This window comes from Lynx canadensis, chromosome E2 (assembly GCF_007474595.2).
Source record: "Lynx canadensis isolate LIC74 chromosome E2, mLynCan4.pri.v2, whole genome shotgun sequence".
NCBI classification, from domain to species: domain Eukaryota; kingdom Metazoa; phylum Chordata; class Mammalia; order Carnivora; family Felidae; genus Lynx; species Lynx canadensis.
The window spans coordinates 33,549,496-33,573,729 of NC_044317.1; the positions used below are offsets into that span (position 1 = coordinate 33,549,496).

Genomic DNA, 24,234 nt, shown 5'->3' on the forward strand with positions numbered 1-24,234 from the left:
GAGGCGGCGGCCCGGTGGGGCCGTGCCCACCGCTGGCCTGCAGGACCAGGGCTCTGCTTCATCGGCTCACAGGCTCTCCGAGCACCTGCTCCACTGTCGGGAAGCACTCAAAGTGCAGGGACTGCAGCCTGGAGAAGAGGGGCCCCCCTGCCCCAAGGTGGCCCACGTGCAGCTCACGCAGACAGTAAATAAGCAGAGATGACAAACAAATGGGAGCATCTGAGCCCTCAGAGCGAAGAGGGCTGTGGGCAGAGACAGCAGCAGTGGCAAGGGTCCTGGGGTACAAAGAGCCTGGCAGTGGAGGGACAGGGGCTGAAGGGCTCTCAGGAGGGAGGGATGGGGTGGGTGGAAAAGAGGGTGGGGCCCAGAGCTGTGGGGTACAGGGTGAGGGGCCACACCGTATTCCATGACAGCCCCAGGTACCCGGAAAGAGTTTCCCCAGAAGCTCACTCAGCACCCATGGCCCACATTAGGGGAGGGGACGCTGCTGAGCAGTTCCCATCCCTGAGGAGCAGGATGGCGCCCCTGGGGCCTGGGGAGGCTCACAGGCCGGCCCTCCGCTCCCCCACAGACTGTCGGGCCAGCTCTGAGGACAGCCAAGGCTAGAGAGAGAGGGAGCTGGAAAGAGCCTGTCGGGGCTGACATTCTTGAGCAAGTCCCAAGGATGATTCACCGAGGCCGCCAGACGAGCGGGCCTCCCGTGGCAGGAAAGAAGGCCTGTGTGGGCGCAGGGCAGGGCCAGGGCCTACCGGCCTTACGGCAGCCCAGCAGCTACCCCCTCCACGGGGTCCTGAGGAAAGTGGGGTCCCCCCACCCCCCAGCAAGTGACGGCACCAGCCAGTTAGGTGGCCACTGGGGGGCAGAACCCTAGGCTCCTGCCTAGTCCCACTTTCCTGACTCAGCCAAAGCACATTTTAAAAATGTGTCTTTTCAAAATCGAGGAAATTAGTGACAACCCCCCAGAAAACAAAGTAACAGCGACTACCATTTCTGGGACGTTTATGAGGTGCCCCTTTATGGTGAGGGCCTCACTCAGACTAGCTCCTCCTCCTCCTGAGGTAGGCACTGCTGTTATTCCAATGGCACAGACGAGAACACTGAGGCCCAGAGGCACTGGAGCCTAGAATGTACTCCGTGACGGGGAGCTCACTCCTACCCTGGGCAGGCTGCTACCCCACGTCTCCACAGCCTGGAAGAGAAAAGCACTCTCCCCTCCATGGGGATCTTCCCCCAGGGTGTGGACCCTGCTCCCCCGCACAGCCCCGGCTCCCAGGGTCTCCTGAGCGAGGCCCTCCCGCCCGGCTGCTTCTTCTGAGCCCTCGTACCCGGGGGTCGATGACCAGGTAGGTGTGGATGTTCATCTCCTTCAGGTGGGGGTCCCGCTGCTGCCCGTGCCCGTCCTCCACCTCATACGCCTTGTCCAGGTGGTTCAGCGTGGCCTCTGTGATGTGCACCCGGCTGGGGGAGACACAAGTCAGAGCAGCAGGGCCCAGAGGAGGCTGGCGTCCGCCGGGGGGGGGGGGGGGGGGCAGGGGTGGGGGGGGCACCATGGGCGGGGCCAAGTAGGCCAGAGCCCGGACTGGCTCCCCCAACGCGAGGTCACTGCTCCCATCTCTGACCCCACCCTAAGCCCCCAACCCAGAGTTGGCCCACGGCCTCTGACCCCGCCACCGTCCCGCTGCGCCTCACCCAGGGACTCCAGCCGCCTCCATCCTGTTGGCCAGAGACACGTCGTGGGACCACACGTCGTACTGCCACTTGCGCAGCCCAATGACACCACACAGCACATTCCCCGAGTGGATGCCCACACGCATGCTGATGTCCACACCTGTGGCCTCTCGCACCTGCCTGGGCAGAGCAGTCCAGTCACCCCATCCCAGCCAGGGCTGCTGAGGGACCCAGGCAAGCCACTTTCGCCCCGAGCCTCGGTTTCCTCAACTGCCAAGTGGTTCCAGTGCATCCCCTACCGCGCGTTGGGAAGCAGGACCCAGTGCCCCGGTTCCGCCCATGGTACCTACTTAATGGCCTCACACATGTCCAGCCCCATCTTCACACAGTTCCGGGCATGGGTGGGCAGGGATACGGGCAGGCCCGACACACAGTAATAGCAGTCGCCCAGGATCTTGATCCGCATACACTCATTGGCCTGCAGGGCAAGGCAAGCAGGGGCCTGGTCGGCAGATGGCTAAGAGCTGGGGTCCACACGTGCCAGGCGCCTCCCCATACTCTCCAGAGTGAGCCAGACTCCTTCGTGGCCAGACGCTTCCTCTGGGGTACCAGCTACCAGTAGCCGCTTCTGGGCCTGACGAAAGGACTGGGGATACGGAGGACTCTCCAGAGGGAACCCCTAAGCAAGAATCAGGGGCCAGAGCGGGTATTACCAGGGATGGCCACCCGAGTGCCTCTGGGAGAGGCACTGTCTTTGCTTCATCCGGTCATGCAATGCTGAAATGTCCGTGAGCTCCCTGCCCCACCCCAGGCACTGGAACACACAGGGAGCAAAACAGACAAAACTCCCCACAACGTGGGGCTCACACACTAGCGGCAGCTAGACACTAAACTAGACATCCAGCGGTGAAAGTGCTAAGGAGAAAATGGAGGGCTAAAGGCTGGCTAACCTCCTGGAACACAGGTGTCCTCGGCCTCCAGATCTGGTGCCCGTCCCCTCCCATGCCCAGCCTCAGTGACCAGGTAGGGCACCATCCCTCCCATTCAGTCCCTGTACCAGCCACGTCTTTATGAGCAGTCCCTTTACTAAACCTTCTTCCAATGACCTCATTTGAGTGAGTGCCAGTTGTTTCCGGCTGGGCCCTGGCTGCCAAGGGATGGGAAGACAGTGGCTTTTCTAGAAAGCAGCAGGAACCTTGGAGAGGGCCTGGAGGCCCAGCCTGGAGACTCAGGCTCAGGGCTCCGGCCACCCTCATCTCCGCCCCAGACAAGCACAGCGCTGCCCTCTGGAGCTGGGCTGTCCGTCAGGGACTTAGGGGAGCCCACATCCCCCAGGCTGATGCCCCACCCTGACACTTAGAAACCAGGGAAGTTAGGGGCGCCTGGGTGGCTCAGTCGGTTGAGCGTCGACTTCAGCTCAGGTCATGATTCACGGTGCGTCAGCCCGCGTCCGGCTCTGTGCCGTCAGCTCGGAGCCTGGAGCCTGCCTTGGATTCTGTGTCTCCCTCTCTCTCTGCCCTTCCCCCGCTCGCACTCTGTCTCTCTGTCTCTCTCAAAAATAAATAAAACATCAAAAAAAAATTAGACAATAAAAAAGAAACCAGCGAAGTTGTGTATGTTGGGGGTGGTGGGGTCCTGAGTCCAGATGTGGTGCAGGTGCCTCTGGGAGGGTCGGCCCTGGCTCTCAGAAAGAGGGTACGGATCTGGAATCTGCTGATAGGACAGAAGTCTGGGACCACCCTGCACAGGAACTAGACGCTCCAGCTGGAAGGCGTCCCTCTCCCCATCTGTACAAAGGACCTGCCTCCTGCGCCTGCCACAGAAGGAAGGTGGCGTCCAAGAGGACAACAGCAGGTCCCCAGGCTTTGTGGCAAGGAAAGAGCCACCTGTGACTGGAAACCCAGGCCCTTGGCCCACATACAGCCCATCTACTGGGAACGCCCACCTGCTGGTTTAAGAGATGTCATGAAGGAAGGAGGCTCCTGAAGGAAGGCTCCAGACTAGGCAGGCTCTCTGGGTCACTCGGTCCACAATACCCCGAGGGACAGTGCTCCAGGGCACCCCTGGCCAGTAGTGCCCTCCGGTAGTTTAGCCACTCCCCGTGGTGGTCATTGTCTAAGACGGAGGCCACTCCTGGGGGGCCAGTCCCTCCTAGAACAGAGCAGCTCTGACCATGAAAGAGTCCTCCTGCTGCGGGGCCCGCACTCACCTCCCATCAGGGTCCACACCACTGGTTCTCCACACACGGAGTCACCCGGGAGGCTCTTAAAATCTCGCCCAAGTGTGGGCACGGGTGCTAGCATTTTATTTAAGCTTTCAACCCGATTGAGGTGTGCAGCCAGCATAGACAGCCTCGGCCTTCAGTGTTAACACTTGGGTCTCTCCTTAGTGGCCACCACTAAGCCTGTCTTCACCAGAAGCTGGCCCAGCTGCTCCCCAGGCCCCCCAGCTCCCTGCGCCCCTCTTCAAAGCACATAGCATATAGGCTGGGAGCAATCTGAGGGCAGGGCCAAGGCCCCCACTTGAGCTCAAGGCTGCCACTCGGCAGGTCTCGGGACCATTCGGTAAATTAACGAGTAACAGTACACACACACACACACACACACACACACGATCCCCCGACCCACAAATGTCTGTTCCCTGCCCCCTCCCCCAGTCCCAGTGCTGCTCGTGAAGATGAACAGTGATAGCCCAGCCCAGCCCTGCTTAGTCTCCAGACCTCTCCCTGCTCAGCTGTACCTGGGAGACCCTCCTCACCCAATGCCCACCCCCACTCTGGCATCTGCCACATTCCCCAGGGTCCCCGGATCAAGTTCTCCTCATCTCAGCCCTAGGTCCTTGCATGTCTGACCCTGGGGCTACGTCTCCCTCATCTTCTGTCCACTCACACTGAGCCACGCTCACTTCAAGGGCCCCCAGAGGCTTCCTTTTATTCCAACCTTTTGCACACGCTGTTCCCTCTGCCCAGAACCATTGCTTTTCCTCTTCAGGGTCTCTTTTTAGGTTCCTCAAACTCTAACATGTACACGGTTCACCAGGGATCTTGTCAGAAGGCACCCTGTGGGTGAGGCCCAGCATTTTGCAAAGGCCTCCCAAGCTCCCTGGGGAGGCCTGCTTCTGATGCCCTCATGCGGTGAGATAGAGCCATCTCTTCCTCCAGGCAGCCCTCCTGAGCCCCTGTGCATCCCCCAACGTGTACTGGCAGTCTCCTCCCTGACCTCACAGTCTGGGGACAGGATTCTGGCTGCCACTGCAGAGCCCTTGGAAGTGTTTGCTGACTGAATGCTACGATTCAGGCCTCCGCACACCCATGTCAGCACAGCACTGGGCACATGCCACCCGTGGGAACAAGGGGGGCAGCACAAAGGCCCGCGGGCTCACCTTGGCGATCTGGTCGAACTTGCCGAAGAGCTCGTTCAGCATCACCACCAACTCTTTGGGGGAGCAGTCGCTGGCCAGCCGCGTGAAGCCCACGATGTCCGCATAGAGGATGCTGGGGGCAGGGGTGCAGCCGGAGGGTCAGAGCCAGGTCCCTGGAAGCCCCTGAGCACCCGCCAGCCCTGAGCCCAATCACCCCGGCCACTCCTCAGCCTCCTTAGGGACAGGAGAGAAGCTTGGGGCCATAAAGAGGAATTAACGTTCCAGAGGCTTAGTATTAAGGCAAAACACAGCAAGCCCCAGAGTCACAGGGCCATCGAGAACTGTCATCCCCAGGCCCCCATCATTGCAGACCACAGGATGGTGCTCTCACAGGCGCCTCGGAATGCCCTCCTCCCTCCCCACCTTTGCACAGACTTCAGAACCAAGCCTGCTGGTGAGACGAGACTCCGTGCTCCCTCAAGCCGAGCTCCACACCCGACACTCGACATACACACACTACCCTTGTAGGGCTCCCATTCCACAGATGAGCAAACTGAGGCTCTGGTTAAGGCCTGCTTCGAAGCCAGAGCTTCAGTTTGCACCAGATCTCCCAGCTCTTAGTCCATGAGTTCCAGACCAGCTCACAGACAACCTCACTGAGGTTGGTGCATTCAAATAAGATTCTGAAGCCGCTGTGAATCTGCCAAAGACGGCTGTCAGGACCAGGGGACTTTGCCTCTTTTTAGGGGGGCCTGTGCCCCCTTGCGGATCACCTGAAAGGACCCCTCTCTTCCTAAAGGCCCCACTTATGTGCAGAGCTTTACAATTTTAGGGGGCTACTGGATCTCTCCCGACACCAATCTGGTCTGATCCGACCCCCTGGGGAGACAAATGGGGAGACTGAGCTCAGATTCACCTCCCCCAACCCCCCTGTGGGACCCACCTGACGTTCTGGTGCCGCTTGACATACAGGCTGTGGAAGTTGTTGTCAGGCATGTAGCGGCGGTCCCCGCGCTCCTTGAGCCGCTCGATGATGGCCAGCTTCATGCCCATGGAGATGTGGGCGGGCAGCACCGACAGCAGCAGGTTCTCCTGAGCACCGGTGGAGGACAGGCAGGGGGGCTTGAGGCCCCAGCCTAGGTGACTGGCCTCTGTTTTCTCTACGTTCCTTCCTGCTTTGCCTGGCGCACCCTCCATCTCCGCTGGCCTGTGTCCTGCCACCAGCCTCCCATGTCCCCAGCAACCCCCAGGGGCGAAGCTTGCATGGTTGTCCAGTCATGCGGCCCATGCTCACACTGTTCAGTGAGTGTCTGACATCCACCGAGAAAGGACACAGGGCGTGGGGCCTGGGAGACAGCCAGGCAGGGCCAGGGAGGACCGGGCTGTGGCTCTAGGGGGAGGCGGGGTCCACACCTGCTGACGCTTCTTGACGCGCAGTTTACGACGGATCTGGATGCACTTGACAGTGTAGGTGAAGAGGTCTCGGGAGGCGTCCTGCATCTGGTGCTTGTGGAAGGCGCCCGTGAGATTCCCACACAGGAAGATGACAGCGTTGGCCAGCAGCTGAGGGCGGGCGGAGGGCAGGCTCAGCATATGGCTTGGCCTGTGCCCTCGGGCTACCAGCCCCCTCGGCAGGCTGGCGATGGCACCCCAACCCCATTCTCTGACCTTCGACCCACTCAGGCTGGCACCCTTCCCAGACAGGCAGGGAAACTGAGGCCCAGACAGGTGCTGGTCCTCTAGAGTCACTGTGACGATTAGACCAGGTCTCAGGCTGGGGACCCTGAGACCAGGGAAGCAGAAAGGCATCATCTCAGTTCGGCCCAGAGGACAGTCACAGAAGGCATGGCATCCCGATAGGTGCCCAGAGCTCCGGCTTCTGTCTCCCAGAGCTGACACCAGGCCTGGTCAGAGGAAAATACCTCTCCTGGCCACCACTAACTGTGAATGTTTCACTCAGTGCAAAGACACAAGACAGGGTGCCCAGGGATATGCTCCCAGCCCTATCAGCACGGGACTCTGCAGGTGACGCTGAGCTACACAGCAGGACTGGAGAAGGAGGGCCAGATCGTCAGGGGCACCACAGGCCAGCAAAAAAAGGCCACAGGGCATGGCCCTGCCCAGGGGGCCGGCTTCCCCAGCCGACTGAGGGAAAGCCTAGCCTGGAGGCCATCTGTCTGCAAAACAGGGTGCTGAGGCCTCAGGACCGACTCACCCACACAGGTCTCCGCCGCCCTCGGGACCAAACCACAGCCCCTGCCTCCACCTGCCCCCCTCCTGGGCCCCTGTGCACACCTCACCTGCAGCCCTGCATGGACACTGGGCGTCGTGAAGGCCTCCATCAGAGTCCCGATAACGAGGAGGTGGGAGATGCTGGAGACTGCCCCCGCCACGACGGCCCCCTGCATGCTGAAGGGCAGCAGCGTGTACACCACGAACACAATGAAGAGGAAGAAGGGCACCTGGGGGCAGGGAATCGTGAGGCTCAGGGACTGGCCCCGCCGCCCCCGCCCCAGGACACAGCCCCAGACCGAGCTGACATCAGGGCCCCTGCAGTCTCTATTCTTCTGGGGATGGCCCCCAAAACCCGAATCCTGAGCCCTCTGCCCCCAGGGCGGCCCCTTCCCCTCCCAGTGGTGAGGGACAGAGACAGACTTGCAATAGAACGAGAAAAAGCCGAATTCTGCTTCTGGGTCAGACCCAGACAACAGTATCCATCACTTCCTATGAGCTGATTTATGATCTGGGGCCGAGGCCAGACCTCCCCAGGAGTCAGACTCAGGCCCTCGTGGTCGAGGGAATTCCCGCCTGGCACCCACTGCCGGGGCTCTCCCTCCACAGGAATGGTGATTGGCAAAAGGCTGGGGCAGGGTCGGCTCACTGGCCGCCCCCCGCAGATCAGCCCAACCTGGGGATGGCCCGCCTGGGAATGAAATGGCACAGGGGAAAACAGAACAGAGGGCAATTGGGACCCGGCCATCCCGCTGGAGCCCCGGGACTGGCACCCCCAGCCTTTCCTGGCACACGGGCCCGTTTGTGCCTTTCTGCCTCTCTGAGCTGGAGTTGTGTCATTTCCAACCAAATGAGGGTCTGCCTGCAATGCTCCAGCCGGACATTCACAGGGACACTCTTCCCAGTTCAGCCATCTCTCCAGCTCAGAGAGCTGACAGGGGCCCAAGATCACCCTGGGGCCCACCCTATGTCACAGACCCATGGCCCGTGGCAGGAGGAAGGCCCAAGGCCAGCACACTGAATGCAGGCACGAGTTTCTGGGTGCACAGCTAGGTGGTGGTATCCAGCCCCTGGGGACACCAGGGTCCCCCCACCCTGTTACCTGTGCCCCCATGTGGGTTGTCTTTATCCATGAGTCGAACACCAGCACATAGCCCAGCATCATAAGGCAGACCCAGATGAGCAGCGCCGAGGCCCTGAGCCACCGCCGGACGAGGCACTCAACATAAACCAGCACGTAGAGAACCACAAACACAGCAAGTGTGAAGAAGGTCGTCCCCAGGACAGTCTGGTGTCCAGAGGGGTCCTGGGCAGGGCAAACATACACAGAAATGCCTCAGCTTTCCCCAGTGAGGCACTGCCTCCTCCAGGAAGCCTGCCAGGCTAGCCTGTCCAGCCTTCCCTGAGCAATGTCACCTGTGTTCTCCACACGGATGACATCTATATGCTCCGTCTAAACACCAAGCTCTTCCTTACCTTCGGGCTTTGTGCTGTCTTGGCTAAGGTTGCCTTCACCACCATCCTTCACCAGTCGCTTCCTGTGCAGCCCTGAGATCCTGCACAGCCCAGCCCTGTGATGCTACCACTCCCCAACCCCTCCCTGTCAGGCCTCCTCTGCTTCCAGGGTGCTCTGTGAGGGCCTGCGGGGGACAGATAGCACCAGAGTGCAGGAGCAAAGCCGTGGAAAGCCTCCTGGAGGAGGCCACTGCTCCTGTCTGTTACAGAATGAATGGAGGTTAGGAGCAAAGGCTGACCAAAGGCGTCCCAGACAGGGGAAGAGCTGGAGCAAAGAGACAGAAGTGTGACGCTGGGAGGTGGTTGACAGGAAAGGAGAGTCACAGCTGGGACAGCACCTGGTTTCCCCCAGGAGCCCCTAAGCTCCACGGGCACAGAGGCTGATCTGGGGGCCAGCATACAGTAGGTACTCAGTAACCATTTGCTGAATGCAGAAACCAATGTCCTGCGGTTTCCAGCCACAGATACAGGCAGCACCGACAGTGCACCCACTGAGTGCTGGCTGCTGTACCCATATCACCCTGATAACACCCTGTAGTCTCTGAAGTTTTCTTCTAGAACTCTGCTGCTGCATACAATGGCTACTAGCCACGTGTGGCTATTCAAGATTAATTTTACACCAGGGGCGCCTGGGTGGCTCGGTCAGTTAAGCGTCCAACTTCAGCTCTGGTCATGATCTCAAGGTTTGTGGGTTCGAGCCCTGTGTCTGGCTCCATGCTGACAGTGTGGAGCCTGCTTGGGATGCTTTCTCTCTCCTTCTCTGCTCCTCCCCGACTCATGCTTTCCCTCTCAAAATAGATGAATAAACTTTAAAAAAAAAAAAAAAAACAACTCAGTTCCTCAGGGGTACCTGGGTGGCTCAGTTAGTTAAGCATCCAACTCTTAGTTTTGGCTCAGGTCATGATCTCTCGGTTCATGGGATCGAGCCCTGCTTCAGGCTCTGCAGTGCTTGGGATTCTCTCTCTCCCTCCCTCTCTGCCCCAAGGGTGCTGATGCTCTCGGAAGGAAGGAAGGAAGGAAGGAAGGAAGGAAGGAAGGAAGGAAGGAAGGAGCGAGGGAGGGAGGGAGGAGGGAAGGAGGAAGGGAGAAATTAATTTACTTTTTTAAAGCTTCTGTTCCTCAGCCACACTAGCCACGTCTCAAGAGCAGTGGTGGGGCAAGGCCTAGGTCAGAGATGACAGCAGGGGCATCTGCCTCAAGACCGGGGTTGAGAAGGACTCTGAGGCCAGAGAAGGAGTGCTGGGAAGAGGGAGTCATGACACGCGAGCTGTCCCAGACCTAGGTCTTCCGTAGAAGTTTACTTTGGAGAAAAGGAGTGTAGCTTACTTGGCCAAATGAACGTAAGCTCGCAAAGCACCCCAGACTTCAAAATTAAATTAAAATTAAAAACCTAACTATGCTCCCGAGCACGTCACAGATGCAGAGCTTCAGGCTGAGAGGAGTCCACGACCTGCCGGGAGGCCTCGCAAGCCCAGAGCGGCACAGCCGGGCCCCGAACCCGCCGCGGGCCGGCCGCCTCACTCACCCCGCAGACGAAGGCGATGACGATGAGGGCGACGCAGGCAGTGACAGCCACCAACAGGAGCGTGAGCAGGAGCGGCCCGTGCTGACTGGTGAGACGGTACTTCTCGTAGAGCACGTCCTGGTTCGGGCCCTCCTCGCCCTCGTTAAGGAAGTAGCGCCCCTTGGCCGGCATCTTCCCCCCGAGGCCCACCCGCCCGGCAGTGCCCTCAGGAGACCCCACGGCCTGGGGAGCATCTGTCTGCAGACACCCTCCCTGGTGGGCCTAGGCCTCCGGCCTCTCGGAGCCTGGCAGGCGGGGCTGGGCAGGGGCCCCCTCAGCAGGCAGCCGCATGGGCCACACGGGGCCCGCACCGCTCCGCTGCCAGCCCGGCTCACAGCACCACTGGCCTCTTCCTCTGCATCCGGGCCGGGCTGACCAGACACACAGGGTCCTCAGCTCTGCGGAGACACAAAGCAGACCCGGGTCTGAGTCATCAACCTAAACCCACACCTAACTCCTAGGTCCCGTTTCAGGCTCTGCACACAGGACCGGTTCCCTGTGTTTCCCAGGACTGCAGCAGCCACTAGCCACACGTGACTATTTAGAGTTAACTGGGTTAAAAATGAAATTAAGGGGCGCCTGGGTGGCTCAGTAGCATAAGCTGGTTTCAGCTCAGGTCATGATCTCACAGTTCATGAGGTCGAGCCCAGCATCAGGCTCTGTGCTGACAGTGCGGAGCCTGCCTGGGATTCTCTCTCTCCCTCTCTCTGTGCCACTCCCTCCTGGTCTTTCTCTCTCTATTTCTTTAAAATGAAATTCAATGTTCAGTCCAGCCGTCACACCAGTCACATTTCAAGTGCTCAAAAGCCACACACAGCTAGTGGCTATTATATCCTGCAGCACAGATAAAGAGCATTTCTATCATCTAGAAACTTCTACTGGACAGCACTGCCCTAACAGTTTGACTGTTTGACTTGCACAGGGAGGTGGAGGTCTCTGATCCATCCCAGCGAATTCTGTGTATGGCGTGAGGCAGGGATCAGCCTTCATCCCTTTCTTCTACATGGGCATCTGATGACCCCAGCAGCTTCTGGAGAAGCCACCATTCTCTCCTCAAGAAGTTCAGTGCAGGGGCGCCTGGGTGGCGCAGTCGGTTAAACGTCCGACTTCAGCCAGGTCACGATCTCGCGGTCCGTGAGTTCGAGCCCCGCGTCGGGCTCTGGGCTGATGGCTCAGAGCCTGGAGCCTGTTTCCGATTCTGTGTCTCCCTCTCTCTGCCCCTCCCCCGTTCATGCTCTGTCTCTCTCTGTCCCAAAAATAAATAAACGTTGAAAAAAAAAAAAAAAAAAAGAAGTTCAGTGCAGCCACCTTTGTGATAAGTCAGGTGACCGTGCATGTGGGGTCTGTTTGCAGGTCCTTGCCCAAAGACCACACCCACCCAACTACTGGGGCTTTGTAGTGACTTCTGTGTCTCAGACCCCCACGCCCACTACACCCAGACCCTCCCCCTTGCGTTCATGTTACATTAAGCTTCCACGAAAGACTGCCTTTTTTAAATACATTTTTTAAGTTTCCACTGACAAGAAGTTGAGAAGTTTGCAAGCTCCACTTCATAGAAAAGGAGCCCAAACCTCAGAGAGGGAGCATAGCGGACCCTTTATGGCAAAATTGGGAGCAGATGCCAGGCTTGCAATGCCCAGCCCAGATGGACTCCCTCTTTCCCATTCATTCATTTGCTTATTCATTTATTCCAAAAAGGCAGTTAATTGTGCCTGTGGCCCCCTAGGCCCACTACATACCTCCCGTGTGCCAGGCAAGCTCTCTCTCCCCCTGGAACTCCCAGTCCCCAAAGAGAGAAAGTTACCCAAAAAGGTGCCATCCCTACACACAGGGGCTGAGGCCTGCGGGCAGCTGCCATTTTCCCAGCGGGAACCCTGTGTCACAGGAGCAACCCTGGACCAGGAGTCCAGGCTCCCAGCATCCTCCAGGCCTGCCTGCGAGACTGGAACCAGGACAGGGCTGGTGGCAGAGGGCAGGGAGGAGGTAAGAGGTGGGAAGGTTCAGGGCAGTCACGAAGGGCACGAATGGCCACTGGCAAAAGCTGTGAAAGAAAGAGTCCAGAGCCCCTACAGGTAGAAGAGCAGGGTACCCAGAGTCCCTGCGTCTGAGCAAAGCCCCCTAGTGAGTGCCCACCTGAAATCCGGGAGCCACCTCAGACCCTGGTTGGGCCCACAGCTACCAAAGAGCCCAAAGCGCTTAGGCAAGTTACAAAGCTGATTTCTACACGAAATTCTGATTTATGAATGAGGGTGGCTAATTTAAACACTGGAGCCGTGCCACCCACTGGTTGACAACCTCTAAATCTAAACCAACCAGTCTTTATTCCACACGGAGTGTTTGTGGAGTATTAACCACGTATGCCTCGCCCTATGTGGTAGGGTTTACAAAGCAAGATCAGGTCCCTGCCCTGAGAAGCCCCCACTGCAAAGCTCCCCTAAACCAGCTCTTTGCGGTCACAACAGCAGAAACACTGTCAGGCCAGGTGCCCACACCCACATATTCGCTCTTAAGTTCATGACCTGCAAAGGCCAAGGTGGTACAGCCGTTTTACAGATGCAGAACGGAGCCCAGAGGTCGAGTGGCTTGCCTAAGATCACACAGCTGGAGCTGCTTGCCAGAAGGGCTGGGATTCAAAGCTGGGTCTACCCGCTCCCGAACGAGGGCTCCTGGCCCGACCTTTCTGTCTCGCTGAACTGAGCCCTGTGAGCAAGGGCAGCTCCCGGGAACTGAACCACAAGTGCACACACTGCCCATCTCTCTGGCCTGGCACCAAACTCCAGTGCCTCGGGACTGGACTGACAGGCTGAGAAACCCCAAACACCACGGGGCCAGGGCAACTACTCCCTGCAGCTGCTCTAAACCCCAGGCAAAGCCCTCAGACCAGAGCTGTGGGCGGGGCGGCCAGGACACGCATGCGCCCACACACACACACACACACACACACACACACACACACACAGCACCTTTCACCCCACTACTGATCTGCCTATCCAGGCACACGAAGCCCAGCTGAGGCAGGGGTGAAGAGAGAGGAGCAGTTGGAGGGTTCCCCAGGGGAAGGGGGGAACCCTCACCTGGTAAACACCGCTCTTGGGGATCTCATTAGGCCACTTCCTGGGCAATGGCAGGAGGACAAGGGCATGGACAATAGCCCTGGACACAGGGACTTCAGCCCATCCAGGGACCGGGTCCCACTCCTGGAAGAGCAAAGCAGGGCAGGGCTGGGAGGAATGACCGTGTTTATCGCTCCTGGTGAGAGGCCTGGGAGCCCATGGCGGCATCTCCAAAGGCCAGCGGCTCCCTAGAAGCAACCCCCCCAAAGCTGGACACAGAGGCCCCCCTACCAGGGAAGGCTTCAAGGCCTTTCTGCCCATTCACCAGTTCTTCTGCTGGTCACTGACAGCTGGCAACTAGGAGGGCCCCACAGAGGCCCTGAATGAAGGAACTCCTTTGCCAAGCCTCCAACAAATGACCCTTGGCTCACCCACCTCAGTGATGGGGAGCTCATCGCCTCTCGGGCGGTCTCTTCCAGAAGTGAGCACTCCTTCTGGCTGTAAGGCCCACCTGAGGCCAAGAAGCCGACCCCCGTCGCTCCCTCACCCCCACCCCAGTGGTTCTGTCCCAAGTCCAAAGACACCAACAGCAGAGACACACATATGGGACAGTCGAGGCCCCTTTACCTGGAGGAAGCAGAGCCCAGGGGTCAGACCTCACGATCACCCTGGTAGGGGGAATAGGGCAAGCAGCCCATTTTACAGTGGAGGGGACCCCCAAGGTCCAGTTGGGAGGGGACATTATTTCTTCTGCTGCTGGGATTGTCTCTCCCACTTCAGTCCCTTGGCTCAGGGGCCATGTCAGCCGGGCTGGCTCATCATCATCGTCCCTCTCAAGCCCCAGTGACTGGTTTAGGGACAGTCATGTGACCACAACCCTCTGAGAACCTTCTTTGGGACTTCTGCTGACCCACCGAAAAGAGATGCTCTCTTTTGCTGGTGGCCTACAGCTGCTCGTGGCCACTGGAAGTCACCACAGGAGACGGCCCAGTGAGAATGAAGCCAACACAGAAAACTGGAGAGAGACAGAGACTTGAAAATACCCCCGAGCCCCTGGACCCAGCTGTGCCTGAAGTTCAAACAGCCTCCAGATATTTCAATCACACGGGACAGTCATGCCTTTTTCAGATAAAGCCAGTTTGTGCTTCTGTCACTTGCAACCAAGAGGCCTTCTGCCCCAGTTTACTGTATCTGGGAAACCCTCATGGCCTCCTGATGGGTCCAGGGTCAGGGGGCAGAGTCCCATGTAGCTCAGGGGCAAGAGCATGTGCCCGCAGATACGACTGGCCCCAGCTAGGCCTCCTGGAAGGGGGCTGGGCCAAGGAGGGGAACTTCCCTTGCCCATACCTCTGTCACCACATCCCGGACTCCACAGCCCAGAGCCAGCCAGGCTGCACGGGACCCGGTCCAGCAGGAAGCTGGGGCAATGGGCCTCCCCACATCTTCTCCAGTGGCCTCCAGAGACTCCCTTCTGTGGGGTGAATTAGGGAGCCCCGGGGCATACTTGCATAGAAATGGATACCAAAGGAATCAACCTCACTCCCCCAGAGCACTCCTGTTGGGCCCTGCGCTTGCCACAGCCCTGTGCCCCATGATAGAGGGGGGCGGGCAATGCCATCAACAAAATCCACCATGTACTTACTGCGTGCCCAGCGCTGTGGGCTCGAACTCCGCACACCCGCCCCACAGGGCAGTATGACTACCGCTTCTATTTTATGAACGTGGGAGCACAGAGAGGTTCAGTCATTCTCCTGAGGTCACACAGCTAGTAAAAGAGAGCTGGGACTTGAATACAGGCCACCTAGGCTCATCTCTCATCCTGCCCGACACTCACGGTGCTGACATCCCCGGAGCCCATAACCTCTCAAAATGCTAACCCCTTCCTGCCCTCCCCTCTCAAAGCCTAGGACCGAGGGTGGGAGGAGGCAAAGTGTACTCCATCAAGGTTCCTCCATCCGCCTTGAAGAAGTAAAGTCAGAAAGCCACATCAGGAGGCCTCCTCTAAGCCACCAAGATCCAGGAGCACCTCTTCCTACAGGAAGCCCTCCAAGCTACCCACACACACCTTCTCCTCCTTTTCCTACAACTGAGGCAGGGCTGTGGTCTCCTCGCCAAATACTGACTGGGGGCTCCAGGTTCCTCAGCCAGAAGAACCACCGGAAATAGGCAGGCTGGGACCTCAAATTATGAGTACAGGACCGGGCCCTTTGGGGTGCTCAGGATATCCTTCCCCAGCAGAACTGGCTGATCCCGCAGCACCCTCAGTGCTACCACACCCCTTGGGGAGTTCTAGCCCACCCCCAGCTTTCACAGACACAGACAGGGCACCCACTTCCTCACCCAAGCCGCACTGGCAGGAATCCCGGCCTGGCTTCCTCTGGCCCAGCCCAGCAGGCCTCAGAGCTGCACAGGGCCTGGGGCCCCAGTGGCCTCAAAAGGAGGAAGTGGGGGCTTTGGGGTGTGCGGGAGGGGCAGGCAGGCGTGAGGAGAGGCCCCACCTCAGCCCCTTGGGCTCAGTCCCTGCACCCAATCCAGCCTGGGGTCCATGACGCTGCAGCCCAGAACCCACAGACACAGCCTTAGCCTCCTTGGCTAGCCCAGCACTCAGCTTGCTCCACGGGCTGTGTCACAAGCAGATTTTTATTTGCTGGGGGCGGGGGGGGGGTCTCATGTTAGGGCATCTCCCTCAGGAGACCCAGAGTTTTGTGAAGGGGACCCAGAGGGTGCTCTGCCTGGCAAAGTCCCGGCATAAAGGGGCACCACCCAAGAAACCTCATGGGACCGAGGGATTTCAGCCTGACTGCCATGCACGCCCTCCCCTCCACCAACACCAGAGCCGAGCAGCCCTCAGGCCTCTCCCCCTCCACACCTTTGCTCACGCAGGGCCTGACCTCCCTCCCCACGCAGGTCTCTCCCAGGCCTTCCCAGAGTCCTGCCAAGGGTCCCATCTGTCAGACATCCCAGCACCTGCCTCACCAAGGTGAGGCAGGGTCTGTCGTGGTAGGATCTGTGTCCATGTCCTGCAGCTGGGCCCTGGTCACTGCATGTAGACCAGACGGAAGGACAGACAGATGGATCGATGGACCCACGGATGAACCAACCAGCTGGAATCTTGAACCAGGCAGAAAAGGCAGGGGAAAGCAAACAGGGCAGCTTTGGAAGAAGGAGGGAGAGCCCATCAGGGCAGAAGGAGGTGAGGGGCACCTGGGTGGCTCAGTCGGTTCAGTGTCCGCCTTCAGCTCAGGGCATGATCTCAAAGTTGACAAGTTTGAGCCCCTCATCGGGCTCTGTACTGACAGCTCGGAGCCTGGAGCCTGGAGCCTGCTTCGGATTCTGTCTTTGGATTCTGTGTCTCCCTCTCTCTCTGCCCCTCTCCCACTTGCACTTGGTGTCTCTCTCTCTCTCTCTCTCTCTCTCTCCCTCCCTCCCTCCCTCTCATTAAAAAAATAAAAATAAAGTAGAAGGAGGTGAGAACATGAAGGAAGTGTGTCCCTGAGAATGGGAAGCGCTGGTGGAGGAAGCACAGGTTCAAACCCCAGCTCTGCTCCCATGGCCATACGTTCCAGTCGCTCACACTCTGAGCCTCAGTCCTCCTCATCGGTAAACTCAGGTGCTGATACCCAAGTCGTGGGGAAAAGTGAGGTGCAGGTCATGATGGCCAAGAGGCTGTTTGCGAGGACAAAATAGCCAATGAGCCCAGAAAGAAGGCTGTTTCCAGAGCTGAGGAAGCCCATGGAGTCCAAATAGAAGAGACAGAGGCATGAAGCAGGCAGGGTCCCCCCACGAACCTTCTAGTTCATCTTGCCACCTCCTGGTGACAGCCTACAAGGCCATGAAGCAGGGGCAAAAGCCAAAGTGCCCAGTGATGTGAGCCCTCCAGCCAGCCCTGCTCCCCATCACGCTTCCCCAGGACCCCCAGGCTGACTTTACACTAGCTCCCAGGGTCCACGGGCTACCCATCAGTCTCGGATCCAGAAAGTCCAGCTTTGCCACCAACCTGCTCTGTAACCCTGGGCAAGTCCCTTGCCCCATCTGGGCCTCGGTTTTCCTTCTTGCAAAGGAATGGTTCTGTCAGACCTCTGAGACCCGGAGCTGGGCTGGGCTGGGCGTGGAGTCTGAATCATAAAATGACAACAAGCCTAAGGGGACAGCCTGGGTGTTGTCACCTGGCCCCAGAGGGCTTATTCTAGGGGTGGGGTAGGGATTATTCTTTGTACCTGAAATCCTCCCTGCCACTTCTCCTGTGGATTGTCTCAGCATAGTCAGTGTCTCCTTTAAAATACAAATGTCTCATTCACCCCTTACCTCCCAGGCTCCAGCTGGCAGGGATAAGAAATTAATTTTGTTGGGGCGCCTGGGTGGCGCAGTCGGTTAAGCGTCCGACTTCAGCCAGGTCACGATCTCGCGGTCCGTGAGTTCGAGCCCCGCGTCAGGCTCTGGGCTGATGGCTCGGAGCCTGGAGCCTGTTTCCGATTCTGTGTCTCCCTCTCTCTCTGCCCCTCCCCTGTTCATGCTCTGTCTCTCTCTGTCCCAAAAATAAATAAAAATGTTGAAAAAAAAATTAAAAAAAAAAAAAAAAGAAATGAATTTTGCTATCTCCTATGCCGATTCGAATGATAGTTAGTAACTGCCTGGGGAAAAATCGTCCATTCATTCATTCATTCATTCATTCGTTTATTCATTCACCTTGAGAGAGATCCATGCATTCATTCATTTAATGGACGTATACCAGCACCTTCTATGTGCCTGGCACCAGGCCAGATGCCAAGAGGAAACTATGCTCCAGGCACAAGTTCCCCGAAGGCAGAGACCTCAATGCCGGCCTCTCCCAGGTGTCCGTACAGAGTGGGGGTCCATGCAACAGTGCTTATTAACTAACTAATGGATCAACCAAGGATTGCCGGAAAGAACATTTTCCCTGGCTCTTGCCTGAAATCCCACCGTCAGTGATTCATTCCTAAAGTTAAGCACTGCCCTCACGAAGCTCCCTCCTTAAAATGAACACACTTTGGGGGCACCTGGGTGGCTCAGTCGTTCAACTCTTGGTTTTTGCTCAGGTCATCATCTTAGGGTTCATGAGTTCGAGCCCCACATCAGGCTCTGCAATGACCGTGCAGAGCCTACTTGGAATTCATTCTCTCTCTCTCTCTCTCTCTCTCTCTCTCTCTCTTTCCCTTTCTCTCAGAATAAACTTAAAACATTTTTTAATAAATAAAATAAAATAAAATGAACACACTTTCATGCCCCCATTCAACACATTTCTGACCTCTTTCCCCTTGATAAGGAAGGACAGAAAGGGCTAGTCTACAGGCACCTTACCAGGTGCCAGTCCTGCCCAGGCTGGCAGGACAGAGGTCTAGCCACTGACTTCACACTTTGCCCAGGGCCCCACCCAGACAGCCAGTGGTGAGGAGGCATGAACGGGGTTGGGAGATAGGGGACGGGATCCATTTCACAAAGCCATAGATATACCCCAGAGTAACCACTGAACTGGAGTGAGCAAGAAGGATGTAACTACCCTGCCAGTATCCTGTTTAAAGAGACACCAGAGCCCAGAGGAGAGAGAACAAGCTGGAGTCATAATTTATACCAAGATGATTTCCAAAGAGAGCAAGAAACCATGAAAGAATGTTCATACAATGCTGTAGTGGGTCAGTCCTTTCTGACCTGACACAGAAAAGACTAATCAACTCCCATTACATTTAAAAAAAACTACTCCAGGGGTGCCTGGCTGGCTCAGTCAGACCAGCATGCCACTCTTGATCTCAGGGTTGCAGGTTTGAGCCCACTCTGGGCATAGAGCTTACTTAAAAACAAATAAGTAAATAAACTTATTAAAAATCTACTACATTAGGGGTGCCTGGGTGGCTCGGTCTGTCAAGCATCTGGCTTCAGCTCAGCTCATGATCTCACTGTTCCCAAATTCAAGCCCTGCATCAGGCTCTGTGCTCACAGCTCAGAGCCTGGAGCCTGTTTCAGATTCTGTGTCTGCCTCTCTCTCTTTCCCTCCCCTGCTCACACTCTATCTCTCTCTCTTAAGCTATTAATAGCAAAATCAAAAGATAAATGAGAAATTAGGGAAATATTTACAACTCTTATCATAAGGAGCTAACCTCTCTCATATGTAAAAAGTTCCCACAGATCAAAAAGAAAAAGACCAATCATCCAATTAAAAAAAAAAAAATGGGAGAAGGGTATGGATAGAAAGTGCACAGAAAGGCAATACAAATGGCTGTTAAACATTTAGGAAGAAGCTAACCTCACCCGTAATAAAAAAAAAAAAAAAAAAAAAAAAAAAAAAGAACACAAATTAAAACTACTACGGAAAATCATTTTTACCTATCCAATTGGCAAAGATCAAAGCATTTATACGCAACACAACAGGCAGTCACACAGCCTTGGCAGGAGTGATTCGGCATAACCCCCGGGGTGGGGCTGGCGATTTAGTCGTATGTAACAAAATCACTCCTGCACACACAAACCTTTGATGTAGCAAAAATCCTTCAAGTAATTTACCTTACAAACACTTTCACAGATGTAAAATGACACATGTACAAGATTATTGTTGCAGCATTACAATAACAAAAGAAGATGGTGTGTCTGCCAGTTAGGAGATAGTGAAACAAATCACAACGCACCCTTCCTGTGGAATACTACGCGGCCGTCAAAAGGGTGCAGCGGTGTGAACTGAGCTGTCCCAGGGTGTTCTGTGAAAAATCCACATGGCAACAGCAGTGTCTGGAACGGGTAATGCCTGAACCACGATACAGGATAACCAAAACTGATGCTTTGGTGGAATGAGTGAACCTTCAGTTTGTTTCTATTGTCCTAATGCAGCTTGTGCAATTAAAAGGAAGTTCTTGGGGAGCGCGTGGGTCAGCCAGGCGTCCGACTTTGGCTCAGGTCATGACCTCATGGTTCGTGAGTTCGAGCCCCACATCAGGTTCTCTGCTGTCAATGTAGAGCCCACTTTGGATCCTCTGTGTCCCTCTCTCTGGCCCTCCCCTCACTCTCTTTCTCTCTGTCTCTCAAAAATAAATATTAAAAACAAACAAACAAACAAACAAAAACAGAAGTTCTTGGGGTGCCTGGGTGGCTCAGTTGGTTAAGCATCTGACTCTTGGTTTCAGCTCAGGTCACGATCTCACAGATCGTGGGTTCAAGCCCCACGTTGGGGTCTCCACAGACAGTGCAGAGCCTGCCTGGGATTCTTTCTGTCTTCCTCTCTCTCTGCCCTTTCCCTGCCCACACGCTCACTCACTCTCTCTAAAACAAACATTTTTTAAAAGTTCTTAATACAAGATGCAAGATCTACTGTATACATAGTGCCTATAGCCAACAATACTATATTGTACGCTTCAAATTTTTCCAGGAGGGCAGACCTTACGTTGAGGGCTCTTATCACACTACTACGACTATTACTACTAGGAGTAATAATAACAATAATAATAATAAAGGGGGCAAAAAGAAACTTTCGGGAGTGAGGAATACGTTTATGACATAGATTGTCATGATGGTTTCAGAGGGGAATACTTATCTTCAGCTTATCGGCTGCATATATTAAATATGCACAGCTTTTTCTATGTCAATCATACCTCAATAAAGTGGTTTTAAAAATAAACTAAACACGTGAGGCACCTGGCTGGCTCAGTTGGAAGAGTGTGCAACTCTTGATCTTGGGGTTGTGAGTTCAAGCCCCACATTGGGTGTAGAGACTACTAAAAACACAAATAAATAAACTTAAAAAAATAAACTAAAAAATAAAGACTCTATTAGAAAAATTCAAGAAGGTGACTGATAATTAAAGGGACGCATATACAAACATGGAAAGACACGTTCCTGGCATCTTTATTGGCGTGGGGGTGTGTGGATCTACATATATAAGTATGTATGCAAATACATAAAAAAAATAGAACCTGTTTACCGGGCGCCCGGGTGGCTCAGTCGATTTCGGCTCAGGTCACAATCTCACTGTTCAACACAGAGCCTACCTGGGATCCTCTCTCTCCCTCTCCCTGTCTGCCCCTCCTCTGCTCATGCTCGCTCTGTCTCTCAAAATAAATAAACTTAAATAGAACTTGTTTTAAAAAAAATAAAGGAAGGAAGGAAGGCAGACAGACAGACAGACATCCGTCTCAGGCCCATCAAGTGTCAGTTGCACACCCCGGAGAGTTACTTCTCATCTCTGTGCCTCAGTTTTCTCATTTGAAAAAAAGGGAGACTAAGTTCTGACCCTGCAGGGCTTTGAGAGGATTCAATGGGGGTAAGGCACGCAGGGTGTCGAGGCTCCACCCGACACAAAGTACCCAAGTCGAGATAACAAGTATTACCAAGTTGGCAGAAAGGGCTGTGGGGTCTGGGAGGCAGGCAGCGGGGCACCTGCCCCTTCCCCTCCCCGATGACCCAGTCGTGAGCTCCGGCCCCCTACTCTGCCCTGGGAGTGGCCTAGCCTAAAAGTGGTCAGCACCTAAAAATTGCTATCTGGGGCCCTGAGCAGCGACAGGGGCTGACGCCCCCGTGGGGTGCCTGGCAGGGCCTGGACAGAGAGGCCGTCCAGCCACCCAACCTGGGCCCTAGGGGAGGTGGACAGTGTCAGAGAGAACTGCCATCTGGCATCCCAGGCAGCATGGGGACCCCACCCCAAGCCTTGCAGGCCTGCTTCAAGGAGAGAAAGCAGAACACCTGCCCTCAGGACAGGCTCTGCAACCTCTGAACCCAACTAGAGAGACTCCCAGCGGCCTCTGGCCTCCCTCGTCTGAGAACCTCCACCTCAGTGAGCGCCTGTCAGGAACAGGCAGGGGCAAGGCCCACGCAGCCCATCCCCCCCGCAGCCCATCCCCCATCCCCCAGGGTGGGGGTGTGGGTGTGGGTGGAGCTGCTCTCACTCTCTTTCCAGCTGGGGGCGGACTCTGGAATCCTAACCTACTTGTTCAAAGCCCCCTGGCTGAAAAGCAGGAGAGCTGGAATTCAAACCCAGACCTGCCCTACTCCAAGGCTCCAGCTCTTTCTTAACCCTCCGTCTACATTTCCTGAGGCGTGCTGCCCACCAGCAGAGCCACGAAGAGCTACACACACATGGCCAGCCCCACCCACACTGGACTCTGGTCACAGGCAGTGCAGGGCTTGACATTCTCCTCCTCCTCCTTTAAAGAGTCCCTGTATACATTAGCAATTAAAGGCTCTGAGAAGGCTTTGCTTTCCTGCAGAAAAGAAACCTGTTGAGTTAAACACAGCTAAATATTCCCCGGTCTGTTTGGTTCAAGGGACCCTTTTTTGCATTAATTTCCAATGAACTCCTTTTGGGAAATGCTGACTGTGGAGTCTCGAAGATAGCTCAGAGCTCCTCACTGGGCAGCTGTGGCCCAGAGAGCCAACTATCTTCCCCTCTCCTGACAGCCTGGGGAGCTCCCTCTGGCTGGGGCCCCACTCTCCCACCTCTACCCGACCCTGGGTTGGGCTGGATGGACACACAAGGGAAGGACAAGCCAGTGCAACTGCTTGTGGGCCAGGGGACCAGCCCTAAGCTTGGCCTCTGGGGTAGGGGTGAAGGGAAGATGGGAAGAAGGCCTGGATGCACAGCGCCCTCACTCAGGCAGTTTTAAGTTGGGGAGCAATCTGCCCTGCGGAATTAAGAAAGCAAGAAAGTGCTCTAAATACCAACCAGGAAAAGACCCTCCTGCGTCTCTTGGCTACACTTCCTGCCTCTCTCAGGCAATGCAGGGAAGTAGCCCACCTGCCAGAGGCAGAGCAGTGCAGGGGACGGAGCCCTGGGCCGAATGTCAGGAGGCCCAAGCTAGAGTGGGAGCCTTTACCCACTCTGGTCCGGTCCCACTCAGACTAGCAAGCTGGCCACAGAGAGGTCAGTGGGAAAACCAGACAGTAAGACATCCTTGCCCAGAACTCAGCAGGCCATGCTGGAGGGGCCATGGCCTCCCCCAGCCATCCATGGAGCCCAACAAGACATCACTGTCTAGTTTGGGCCCCCGAAGCCACTGCCTCATCCACAGACCCCCCCCCCCCCCGCCCCATGTGGCTCCCACAGCACCAGACAGCAGAGTGCCCGGCTCTAACCCAAAGTGCTGAGATCCCACTTCCTCAAGGCTTCCTGAGTACCTGAGCGAGGCCAAGGGGGCACGTGATGGGCAGGGGGGGTTGCCTGATGAAAGCCCAGCCCAGAGCCTGGAGGAGCCCTTCTGCAGGGGAAGCAGGTCTAGCCGACCTCCCTTACCCCCAAACCACAGCCTGGCCTCTGTAACTACACCCACACGGGGGGCTCAGGAGACCCTCCCTACAGCTCAGTTGTCCCTAGAGCTAGGCCCCCCATTCCTGGTTACTTACTCCTTCCTGCCACAAACTCCTGCCTTCCAGAGCCAGGCTCTGGCTGGGTACAGGAAGCCGCTGTGATGGATCCCCAGTCCACAGCAGCCCCATGCACCCCTAAACACAAGCTTCTCCTTGGGATAGCCTGCCAGAGCTTCTTGCACCTGTCTGGGTCCCCAAGAACACCAAGCCCAGCTGTGCTCACCCCCTGGCCAAAAACCTCCTCCGGGGCTTCCAGAGGCCTTCTTCGTGACTGCACAATTTGACTTATTTCAGTTCCCCAAACAAGCCCCACCCTCTTGTCTCCAGGCTCTGGCCGCTTAAAAGCACAGCCTACCTCCCCACCCCGAAAACTCCCTCTGCCTGGCAAACTCCTGCCCAACCCTTCAGAGCCAGGCCCAGCCACCACCTTCCACAGGAGGGCTGCCCAATTCCCTCCTAAAATGGATTCAGTGCCTGGCTCTCCCTTCCCAGTGCCTGTGTCGAAACACAGGACACCTGGCCTGTCACTGCCCGGCTACC

General features: G+C 56.4%; 1 protein-coding gene across 6 annotated transcripts in view; it reads right to left on the minus strand.

Moving 5' to 3' along the window:
• The window catches only part of ADCY7 (adenylate cyclase 7), a 57,895-nt gene that overhangs the window by 14,952 nt on the left and 18,709 nt on the right, over positions 1–24,234 (minus strand). For 4 of the 6 annotated variants that reach the window (XM_030298823.1, XM_030298824.1, XM_030298819.1 and 1 more), the window contains exons 2-10: positions 10,301–10,737; positions 8,363–8,566; positions 7,329–7,490; positions 6,442–6,591; positions 5,972–6,120; positions 5,050–5,161; positions 2,019–2,146; positions 1,690–1,848; positions 1,326–1,458 (exon numbers count right to left, since the gene is read on the minus strand). In XM_030298823.1, coding sequence (XP_030154683.1) covers positions 1,326–1,458; positions 1,690–1,848; positions 2,019–2,146; positions 5,050–5,161; positions 5,972–6,120; positions 6,442–6,591; positions 7,329–7,490; positions 8,363–8,566; positions 10,301–10,471 — 1,368 coding nt within the window. In that variant the 5' untranslated portion in view covers positions 10,472–10,737. Of the gene's footprint in view, positions 1–1,325; positions 1,459–1,689; positions 1,849–2,018; positions 2,147–5,049; positions 5,162–5,971; positions 6,121–6,441; positions 6,592–7,328; positions 7,491–8,362; positions 8,567–10,300; positions 10,738–13,413; positions 13,537–23,917; positions 23,980–24,234 lie in introns of those variants that run through there. The other 2 variants (XM_030298820.1, XM_030298822.1) reach the window with 2 other exon arrangements.